At 37.6% G+C, this 12,666-nt stretch overlaps 1 protein-coding gene across 1 annotated transcript; it reads right to left on the bottom strand.

Annotated features, from left to right (window-relative positions):
- Positions 1-542: 542 nt before the first annotated feature.
- On the bottom strand, positions 543-12,626 carry sae1 (SUMO1 activating enzyme subunit 1). Its single transcript, XM_083886712.1, has 9 exons — positions 12,509-12,626; positions 11,561-11,672; positions 11,125-11,298; positions 7,772-7,917; positions 7,570-7,669; positions 7,292-7,397; positions 3,909-4,053; positions 3,193-3,262; positions 543-665 (listed from the first exon to the last, which is right to left on the bottom strand). Exons 1-9 carry the CDS (start codon positions 12,607-12,609, stop codon positions 573-575), a joined length of 1,047 nt encoding a protein of 348 aa, XP_083742838.1. The 5' UTR covers positions 12,610-12,626; the 3' UTR covers positions 543-572.
- Positions 12,627-12,666: the final 40 nt, after the last annotated feature.

Raw genomic sequence — 12,666 nt, forward strand, 5'->3', positions numbered from 1 at the left:
ACCACTAGAATGTAAAATTAACTTCTGGGGTTTGAACTCTGCTTTATTTGCACAACCCGAGTTTGTAGGTTAATTATTTCTAGCTCAGTGGACACGTTTATCTTATTCACAGAGTTATTAATACTTACAAGTTGTTTTTTTTGTTTTTTTTGCCTTCAAGGCTAAATGCTACGCTGATGCAAAAAAAATTGTGGCCGATTTCACAATATCCTTATGAGCACACAAATGCAGCATAATAATTAGGGCTAAAGTCTACATATAAAAAGGGACAAATAATTCAGGTTGACATGCAGGCAAATAATAACACTGTTGTAGTGTTTCATAAAGCCAGAAACCTGAGGCAGAATCATTTTTTACTAAACAAAATGTTTTATTAGGAAATGTAAAAAACAAAATCAAACACCGTGGGCTCATGAACACGTACGATTCGGTGGGTAAGTGGATTAAATGATAAAAACAGATGAATTTTAGGATTTGTGGATTAAGTAATGCTATAAATAATCTGACTGAGGGGAAACAAGGAAACTTGTGTGTAAAAGTGTCCTGCGTAAACGTTTGACGGCCAGTTTTGTTTAGTTTGGTCCAAAGAAGTCAACCATGCCGTTGCCTTTACGTCCATCGAAGAAAAAGAAGTTGCGGTGAGGAGCGTCTCTCTGAGAAAGAGCCTGTAGTGGAAAAACAACAGGGAGAGAGAGAAGATCTATCAAATCTAATGATACAATTAGGGCTGCAATGATTAATCGATTACTTGTCACTATTTTGATAATCGATGAATTGTTTTTTTTAATCATTAAAACAAGCTTTCTGATGGTTTTAATGATTAAAGACATCATTAAAAAGGAGTCATTTTGAGGTTAAGGAAACAACATTGAACCTTTTTTTGATATTTTATGGACCAAAAAGGTATTCGGCTAATCATGAAAATAATCAACAGATCTGTGATTATGGAAATAATTGTTCCATCCCTTAAAACGATACTTTTGTTATCATTTCACCTAATTTTAAAGCTAATTCTTAATGCCACAAGAATATTTACTCAGGTAAAAATAAGTGAAAATCCATATTTGCCCCACACTGCTATCGCAAAGGAAGCTGGACCTAATGTGGGGTGGACCATGGACAGGTCGCCAGTGCAAAATCATATGACTTTATCTATAGTTTTATACCAGTGCTCCATTTTATTATATCCTGCAGGGCCAAACAACTCCTGCCTGTCACATTTCATGTTCAGGGTTCAGTGTGTATATGTGTGTGTGTGTGTGTGTGTGTGTGTGTGTGTTCTTGTACTTGCGGCATACTGAGGACCAGTGAGGGTTTTTAACCAACAAAGTGAGGTCATTTTTACGGAGTGAGGACATTTTGGCCGGTCCTCACTTTGTTTTCATTGAAATCTCTTCCTTAGGTTGCTATAACATGATATACTGACTATTGATAATTTGTCAAAAAAAAATAATCTTTTTGGACGACATAGTATAGTATGACATTTTTTGTCAAATTTTGGACCAAAATGTTTTTTCAAAATGTTTTTTTCAAAAAAATGTTTTTCAAATTTTGGACGACATAGTATAGTTTGACGTTTTTGTCAAATTTTGGACCAAATTTTTGTTTTTAAATTGTGGTCGACATAGTATAAGTATGATGTTTTTGTAAAATTTTGGACCAAAAATTTTAAATAAAAAAAAAAAACGAAAAAGTTTTCCAGCCCTTTTTGCTCTGGGGCTCTACCTGCAGACATTTAATGGTACTGCAACCAGTAGTTCTTTGTCATGGTCATTCATGAAGTAGATATTTGTAATTGTGTTGATTTATAAAGTGGAAATGCTGGTCCTCACTTTGTCAGCAACCCAGTCCTCAGTATGCAGCAAGTACAAGAATGTGTGTGTGTGTGTGTGTGTGTGTGTACGTACAATCAGTCAGATTCACCCAGCAGGACATCAGCTGGCCAGTTACGATGGGTTTCATCATAATGTAAAGAAGGGAGTTTGGTCTTGTGCCAATATAATGCAGTCTGACTCTGAGCTGTTAGTCTCCTCCCTCTCTCCCTCCCTCCACACACACACACTCTTTACCTGACCTGAACTCCACTGTTTACCTCAGTCTGAGGACACAGAGCACCACGCTCAGAGAAAAATCATTTCTGCTGCGCGTCGTGTTTCAAGAGAAATCTTATGTGGGTCACGCACTGAGAAAAGGGCTCCTTTTCTCTGTAGATGAGTGTTTGCATTAAATAATGATGATGTTTTGATCTGTCATCTGAGGGATCGTGTTGATGCTAATATAAGCTATGCTGCTGTTACCAGAATACAGCAGTAAACTTTCACACATTCCAAATAACTCGCTGTTTGTTGAACTTTTAGCAAATCAAACCTTTATGGTTAAAAAATAAATAATAACAATAATAATAAAAAGATTGCATTCATCAAGAGATTATATATATATATATATATATATATATACATACACACACATATATATATATATAAATATATATACACACACATATACATATATATATACATATATACATATACATAATATAATAATTAATAATATACACATATACATATGTATATATATATATATATATATATACAGATACATATACATACACACATGTATATATATATATATATAAAAAATAAGATGATGGATTAGACAACCAGTAACTGGATTTTCACAAAACAATATTCAAATCAGTCTGAGGGCATTCATGTAACAATGTAGTCATAGTTATTAGTACATTTCTTATTCTTATTATTTCTTATTTCTTATTTAATAACCGTTGTCAATTATAATCATTTCATTTTCATTATAGTCCAAAATGTCCTCTTTTACTTTGACTGTGATCTTTGAAATTAAAGTCCTTGATAATGATCATCAAGTCAACGATAAACAGTGTAAATGTACAATACAGTTTTACATTAATTTCCCTCTATGATCGTTTACGCTAAAATATATACACATTTTATGTTGTGCTCAGATGGAGGACACTAAACATGTCACAGTCTCCAGCAGAGTCACTGCTGTTTTTCTGGATCTGACCCAGAATCAGCGGGATCGCTACTTGTCAGCTTTTTTTACACACCTGGCCGGTCCTCTTCATGATTAACTACAGCTTAGTGAATATTGTAACGTTTCAGATACATTTCAGGGATGCTAAGCTAACAATATTCCTCACGTTAAGAACCTTACCTTGACAACTTCCTGTCCCAGAACTCCGCCCATGACAGCGCACACTGGAGACATCTCAGAGAAGCAGTAGCTGAGGACAGAGAAGGACATGTTCCATTTTGACTAAAGTGTTGGTTAGTGTTGACCCAACGCTAATGAAGACAGTGGTTTACTGTATACGTTGTGATGTTTAAAGACAACTGGTATTTTTGAAGCGGCTTTAAATTCAGTCAACGTCTCTTTTCACTGACAAAAGAAGCACCAATGTTTAGATCTTATCTGTGATACAGTGACTGATCATATACTACCGTTCAAAAGTTTGGGGTCACTTAGAAATGTCCTTATTTCTTCAATGACTATAACATTAAATGAATCATAAATACACATTGTTAATGTGGTAACGACTATTCTAGCTGCAAACGTCAGGTTTTTAATGTGAATATGTACATAGGTGAATAGAGGCCCATTTACAATGTTCTAATGGTACATTGTGTTTGCTAATCACGTAAGAAGACTATTGGATGATTAGAAAACCCTTGTGCAATGATGTTAGCACAGCTGAAAACAGTTTTGTTGGTTACTATTTGGAATAAAAATCATTATTTCTAATCTTGTCAATCTCTCGACTATAGTTTCTATTCATTTTTGCAACTCTTTTGATGCATAAAAGTGTGACTTTTGATGGAAAACTAATTGTGAACAGTTAGTGTATGTATACATATAATGACATCCTGTACCTGATGAAGTCATCATTCAGGAGGTCACTCCTGACCGCCAAGGCCTCGAGGACGTCATCGCGGATCTGTCTCAGGAGCGGACTGTCTTCTGCAAAGGACTGTGGGTCTGGGTCACGGCCCTTGTCTGTTCGAAACTTCAGCATGACTGTGGGGAAGGAGGGAAGGGCAGCGAAAGAGAGCAGAGAGAGAGGCAGACATGACGGTTAAGGTGGCAAAAACAAACTCCAACTATTATAACGAGAGCAGTACTTTCCATTTAATGTATTGCGCCGTTGTGATTTATAATTTCATCACACTCGGTGAAGTGACTTCCATCCACAGCGAATTATCACCACATAGGAAAGAAATCTCAACCACTGCTCAATCCGAAACAGGATAAGATCAGTGTGTGGTTGCACCATCGCCAACCATTTCATCCGATTATACTCACATTTCCCCACACAAGCGCGAGCGTGCACACGCACACACACACACACACACACACACACACGACTGAGAAATTAAACATCAAACGCGTGCACAACTACGTTCGTATGAGAAATATTTCAAACAATAACCGACTTCTCCAACTGCACCGCCAAGGCACAGACATCAACACGTCACCCCCATATTTCCTGTTCGTCCATTAACTTAAACCACATGAGGAAGTGAAGTCCTCCCACGACCATTTCCACCAACATCAAGCAGTGGCAGTGAATCATTGTCACACCTCAGCTCTGCCCTTTATCAGAGATAAAGCTTTTACTCGTAGAAAGTTCCTCTCGGGTGTTCTGCGGACACGGAATCGAGCAGAATTTCATCACAAGAATAATGTGTTCACGGACGGAGCAGCGAGCGCGGTGTAATAAGTCGAGTCGGCACTTTATGATGAAAGTGGCCCGTGAAGGTCATAGAAAAACAAACAGAACGATTGTTCCATATGTTTAAATCAACGTGAGAGTGAGAAAAATGGCATGTTCATTTAGAAGAGGTGGTTTATTTCACTTGGTTTCCAATGTGATTTTATTATATTATCCATTTCTACATATTGTGATGTCTGTCCAAATTTTGAATTTAGTTATTTTACCTTTACTTAACCAAGTGGTCCTTAACCCTTTAAGGTACGCACCAAGAACAAAGCAAAGGAAAAAATATTTCTTTGCATTTTTTATTAACTTATGATAACAATAATGACTGTATATATATATATATATATATTTTTATTTTACCAAACAGTTGAGACGTCTGTTTATAATAAACCTGGTTTGCATAATTCAAAAAGTACAACATTCACAAGTCACATCAAGTGTTAGGGAGTTCAGCTTGATGCATTTTTCAATGAGATATAGTGACTTAAAGTGTGGTCGACCAAATGGTCGAGTAGTACCTTAAAGGGTTAAGAAGATATTTATGCATTAGAGTAAACAGTTTGTCCATCGGCCACTGCGTCTATACAAATTGCCCCAATATTAAAAAAAGAACACTATATTTCTGAGTCTCTAATGCAAAGTTTCAAACACACACGCACACACACACACACACACACACACGGTTCAGATCACCCGACTGTTCCTAGTGAGACAGGAAGCAGTTGTAACAGAGGAAGAGCCACTTCCTCCTCGGTGGCCCAAAACAACAACCGCTAGCTCCAATTTTAGAAACAGTGAAGGAATGATAATATAATACTGCCTACTGTCTCTCGATCATTTAAGTAAAAAAAAAAAAAAAAACCCACACACAAAGTCACTGACTTGCAACAGACTGGCTAATAAGTAAACAAATGTGCCAGACACCAACCCACAGTCAGACAACGTCATGTGGCTAATTAATAATAACATCTGTCTAATTATATGCACTGTAATAAATATCACCCATCATCCAGGCAGTGTATGTCACATCTGAATTGCATAATTTCAGCAATAAAACCTGTTTACCTATCTGAGGAGAGTTTATAGAACTTAAATTGCAAAGAAAAACAACAAAAAAATGTGTAGAATTTAAATCTGAGGAAACAATACATTTCATGAAACATCATGAAAAAACATTTTCTATGCTTTGCTATTCTTTCTCCTTTATAATAATAATAATAATAATAATAATAATAATAATAATAATAATAATGATGATGATGATGATGATGATAATAAATAACTGCCAATGTAATTACAATAATGATCAACGTCAGATACTGTATGACTATACTTGATCATGAGTGAAACTTAATTGTGGTTTTAAACTTCTTTATGGACAGAAAATCATTTTTTAAACAGAAACACTAAAAACCATCCGAGGTAAAACTTTGAAAGCAAATCTGCACGATTTGCATGATACATACACGTCGCATTGAAGTTGAAATTATAGAGTAATAATCACCGTTTCCCAAATTGGAACCTCAGTTCTTAATTTGACATTCTCAATATTAATACACCCTTTCAGACGTGTGCACCCAATAACCATTTTTGGTGACTTCCTGTTGTTATGAACTTGGTGTGTGTGTGTGTGTGTGTGTGTGTGTGTGTAGGTGTAGGTGTCGGACTGTTCTCTATTCTATGTTCACTGCACATGACTGGCCATGGACGGCCTGTGATGGAAACTAGCGTGCAGCATTTGGGAATGGTGCACGGCCAGGTGACAAGAGCGACAATAACAAGTCTTAAGAGAAGGTCGCCAGACACCATAAATAACCTAAAAAACAGGAAGACACTATTAGATACATATAATACAATTAGATACATATAGAGTCTTAGGGTTGATGTCTCCTGAACCAGAGGTCACATATAATTATTCATGTGCAACTCAGCGTGTCGAAAATCTTTTTTTCCACCATAGCGTTGAGTGAATTTAGCAAAGTCTTAATAAATAACTTGTTATTTTCCAACAGTGCCAACGCCTCTTGGCTAAGACTGATATTTTACACTTCAGTCTTAGTTTAAGGACGACATTTAACAAACTTCATGGACATTACTTCCCTCAAATGTGACTTGAGACCTAATCAAATACATTGAATGGAGTCATTTTGCATTTTTATGGGGATTAGGTGTCTCAGTTCCTACATATATTTTCAGTTTTAAATGTCTCCACAGTTTTAGATCTTCGGCATTATCATCAGGTTCAGCTGATCAGCTCTCTTTATGGAAATCACATATTTGTCTCCTCACTCCCACACAGAGATTCAAAGCCTCGTAGACATGAACACACATCCACAACAAATTAGAAATCCTTAAATGAACTGATCAGCCTTAAAAGACTTCAGTTCTTGAGAAAACATTATGCCTTCTAAGGAAAAAAAACAAACATCCACCGTCTTTGAATTTGTTTAAAAACCAGAAAATCTCATTTCCAGAGTTGCAAATACTGATTATCTTCATTATCAGCCCACTCATACTTTCTTTAACTTAAATTACCATGAAGTAGGAAGTAGTCCACCGGTGTTCTCTTCAGACCAGCTTTGGCCTTCTCACTTGTCCAGTCGACCTCCAGAGCCTCCTTCAGGGTGCAGAAGCTCGATGTCTGATTGGTCAAAGATTGAACAAAATTGTGATTTTAAATCATCAAACAAAGTCATTTTATGGAGCAAAATAAATGGAAAATATCGTATGTACATATACAACAGGTATTTGGATAGTAGGATAAAATAGATATTATGTAAGAGTGAAATATGGCCTTCATCTACTGTGCCTACCTTTTTCACCATGGTGGTCTCGTTCAGGTCCACTTTGGCTTTCTTTGCCTTTGGCCCATCGCCAGAGTCTCCACTTGGTTTCACTATTTTAGGTTTCTCCCTAAAGATCGAGAGCGAGAAGCAAAGACATCAAACACGGTCGACAAACACAAACGAGTAATAATAAGAACTACGCGACTGTTGCGTGTTCACACACACTCACTCCACGTAGTTGTGCTCCTGTCCAAGGTTGCAGAACATGTAACCGTAGTAACCGTAGACGTCTCCACAGAAGACCTTGATGTTTTGCTGAGAACAAAGCTGGTCGACCCGCACCATCAGGTCCCTGGAGCAGCCGGTCAGACACACCTGAGCGAAAGAAGAGAAAAAAAACAAGTAAGTCTGGATGACCTTTTTCTTTTATAATAACTGTTATGTGGAGTTTTAAATAAGGCTGAATATTATGATATATGATCCTGATTTAAGTGTACGTCTGGTTGGGGCCATCAGCAGTCACGATATAAATTAAATCATTATTTTTGTAAGGCTGGGAAATAAAGCTTAAAATAATATTTCGATATATCTTGTATATTTGGATAGAGACTAAAAATTGCCTAAAGCTGCAAACAGGTTTTTTTCTCTGGGATCATGAAAATGTGTCTTTTAAGATGTTTGCGCTTCTCAAAGGAGTGTGACAATACACTCTCCAAAATAAAATATCTGCTGTATCTAGTTTTTATAAGTGGTATACCAATTTTCTTTATTTTAATATCAGCAATAATTAAAAGGGGTTTATTTATTATAACCCAAATGCTGCATTTGTGAAGAAAAAATGTATCGTCTGTTTCTATAAATAATTTAAATTATTCAGAATATTGCAGAAATGGATGCTCATGAATCTTTTGTTGTTAATAATATAAGATTTTGCATGATTTTTTAATGAAAATGAAATATCTGTTGTGCACTTTCTCTGCCGTTTTATTGTTGCGATGTTATTCACTCATTTCTGTTAATTACACAATAAAACCACTTACAATAAGAAAAATATATATAAAAGTATACTGTTGTACTGTCTACTGGAGGGAAACAGAGATATTTTACATCTGAAAACAGACTACAATCCTTTATTAAAGCCAAACTCATCCGTAACTGTGTGTGTGTGTGTGTGTGTGTGTGTGTGTTGAATCTCTGCAACAACAAAACAACAGCTGTCAGAAAGTTTGAGACACACCTAAATCAGCAGCTGAATGACCAACTGATGCTTCAGCCAACACACTAACAGCTTACCATTGTAAAATCAGGGTGGATAGATGTCAACAACTGACCACCTTATCCTGGTGACCCAGTCCAACACACCCAGAAACACCCTCAGCCCACTGATAAGAGCTGACGCTGCATCTTCTGTGGACAGAGCAGTGAACCAGTGTGTCCACATACTTTTGAATGATTTTAACGGTCTCCATAAGCTTATCTAATGACCCTCTATGATGTAGGATCCCACCATCTAGACCAGTGTGGATAACCACACGAGATCATCGCTCAACCTCCACAACATCTTTCTGTCCAAGAGACGATAAGAAAGCAACCACAACTGACCCAGGAGCAGCGTGTGACTGAAGCAGCCTCAGAAAAACAAGAAAGTGATGGAAGGATCACGGGAGGAGGAATCGTTGGGCATTAAAAGGAAGAATAAACAAAGCATTTTCACAAATGTAAAGTTACCAGGCAGAAGGTGACTAAGAGTGGCAGCTGTGAGTCCACTCTAATCAGCATGAGCGGTGTGTTTTTATATTGCATTAATCGTGCAGTAATTGGGCCACTGGTATGAGAACTGTAACCACATACGTTATCCTTCCCGCTGAGTCATGCACCAATCTTTCATGGAAGCTGATAAAAGCGACGTGGTCTATACCCTTCATTAATCTGACCGTGTCTTCCTCCCTCACTTTGTCCTCCTTCTCCTTCCACCTGTCCTCATTTTACTTCATCACGTACTTCCCCCATCCCACTCTTCCTCCTCCTCCTCCTCCTCCTCCTCCCTCCTGCCGACCCACACTTCCCACCCCCAGAGGGAGGAAGACTGTCGACAAATTCAGACAAAACAGGAGTGAAGGAAAAAAAAAATCAGCTACGGCTCTGATGGTTGTGTTCAAGCACATTCTTCCCCTCAGTGGTGATAAAACAGAGATTCAATTTGTGAGAATAGTTGCCAGTGGAGATAAACACTGTCAGCTGAAAATACGCTTATCTTTCTAAAAATAACACAGTCAATCCTTTGTTTTTCTATTTACACTCTATAATTATAATATTCGTGATGATTGAGGACATTCAGACAATATTCAGACCCAGTCACGCAATTTACTTTTTGAATTGATGCAGCCTCAGAAAATGAACTCTGCACAACTGGATTTGGGGATTTAATTGTCATCACTTAAGTTTGGGTCAGGCTGCATGGAAACTTCCATGCAGTTTTTTTTTTTTAGCTTTTACCAAATAATGATATGGCACCGTATGAAACTTATCAATGTTTGAATGGAGCCATTACTATTCCTTGAAGTGTGCATCTATGTGAATGACATTAAAACACCTCACTTTATCGAATTCAGCCTAATGCAGGTGTTCTGGTCCTGTGGCTTCAAAGAGCAAAACAACGACAGCTCTTTTCATGTATGATGTGTGATCCAAGTGACATCTAGTGGCCACACTGAGTAATACAAGACAGGTCTACATTCACTAATGCATTTGAAGAATGATGATTACAAGAAAGTGTGTTGCTGTAACATGTAGAGCTGCAACTATTGATTATTTTAATATTAATACTTTAATATTATAATCGATGACTTGTTTGGTCCATAATATCACTGGACATTTTTGAAAAATGTTGACGGGTGTTTTCCAAACCTCAAAATGATGATGTGTTGAATGTCTTGTTTGGGCCACAAAACAAATTGATTCAGATTTAAAGGTGAATTATGTAATAAATCTAAAGCGACTGGCCATAAAATTCTCCTTATATGTCACAGAGACTGTGGAATAATATGCATATAACATACTGAGCTCACCAACAACAACAGTACAGCCAAAATACTGACTGCAAGTCATGTTCATGTTTTGAAATCATGTTTTGGCTTGTGGCGCCACCTACCGCCGTCTACCATTCATTGCAGTCAATAGAGTCTCAGCTGTCGAGCAAACACGGGTTGCCAGTTACATCTGAGCTACAATGGTGGAGAAAATGAATCCTAAAAGTCTTCTGTATTTTGAATTTGCGTGTAGTAACCGTTTTTGGCCACATTCTTACATAGGGCGCCTTTAATGCTTCATTTGTCAAATGGAGCAATGAAACCAGAAAATATTCACATTTAAGAAGCTGACAAATCTGAAAGCTGGTTTCAATTATTAAAAAAAAACCTGAATAACCAAATATCAAAATTCATTAGATGATTAATTTAGTCCAAAGAGCTACATGTTTAAACATCTGATTTCCACAAACAGACATACTTTGGTATATTGAACGAGCCATATCTCAGTACAGTGGGTTCCATTGTCTTGAAGAAACTGAAATTATGCACTCACCGCATCAAATTGCAAAAAGAAGTCATCTGGCTTATCTTCGATTCTGTCTGTGTCGGCGTGGACTTCCACCATCGGGTTGAGGTTCTGCGCTCGCTCCAGAGAGGCCTGGGCACGGTTCTTACCCTGAGCTGATACTGGCACCAGAAACTGAGCTCGACACGACTCCTCTGACACCTGGAGGACACAAAAACATGTCAACAAAAACGAGTCTCCTCAAAAGCTCCATCTGCATTACGCTGAAGTTAATGTGTATTAATGGACATATACTGTGTTTCCACTGCAATGTGCATACTTCCATTTGCTTTTAAAAATGGTATTGATTTTCCACATGCATCATATACAAAACTTATGTCGCTCTACAAAGACTGATAAGCTTAAATGATAACATTTAACATTATACTCTGACAGTGACAGGAAATGGGTCACCATTGTTTACCTGTTCATGATCCAACAAAGTCAGTGCTTTGACTCCAGCCAGGATCAGGTTTTTGGCCACTTCAGCCCCCAGACCACCCAAACCTGCCAGGAGCACACGAGACCCTCGCAACCTGTAGAAACAACACACAATTTTTTTATTTTTTTTTATTTAAACTGCAGATGCCTCCTTGTCACAGGTTTGTCTTATTTACATAAACGTGGCCCTATACCAGGGGTCTGCAACCTGCGGCTCTAGAGCCACATGTGGCCCTTCAGTCACTCTGCAGTGGCTCCTTGTAGCTTTAGAGATCAAGGTGACAAATAAAAGTGTTTTAATATCTTGTGCATCACATCCAATTCAATATTCAGTACATGTTTGGATGCGTCCTGTCAAATCTTTGGATCCACATGCCTTTTTCTCGAGCATGAACAACATACAATCCAAATATTTGCTTCATTTATTTCAAAGTGGGTTCATTTTAATTTCTTTAATTTGCCACAAACAATGAAACAATGGAAGAACCAGGTCTACGGGGTCTAGAGGTTGGACATAAACTGAACATGTTGTTCTTAAATGTCATAAATGAAAGAGACTATTACTATTGTATATAGTTTGTCTGTATAAAAAACGTTATACCTGTCATTATCTTCATCTTGTGGGTTTTTTTGCGGCTCCAAATGAATTTTATTTGGGTGGAGAGACGACAAAAATGGCTCTTTTCATCCTAAAGGTTGCAGACCCCTGCCCTATACAAAGTAATGCTACCATTGTACCATTGTAAATACAATCCAGATTGTTTAGTACGCCAGTACCAGATCTGATGTCAATATTACACATATAGATATTCTGAATCCACATCGCACGATTTAAGATACATCCAGTAGCGACCAAAACCTGTTTAAATTACAACTTCAAAACCGGTACAGCAGGAGTGCGACGAACCATTAGCCTGCTGAGCTAACTGACCTCTTCTGTGCATCCAGCCCCCACAATCGGATCTGTCGGTCGTACTGTGCCGCCTCCTCCTCGCTGATGACCGGGTCCTCTTTCTCAATCATATCGATCATTTCAGTTCACTCCAAAGTTCGGCGATTTCGATGTAAAGTGACTGTATTCCGTAGCCA

The sequence above is a fragment of the Microchirus variegatus genome (assembly GCF_963457635.1).
Source record: "Microchirus variegatus genome assembly, chromosome: 3".
Classification (NCBI taxonomy): Eukaryota; Metazoa; Chordata; class Actinopteri; order Pleuronectiformes; family Soleidae; genus Microchirus; species Microchirus variegatus.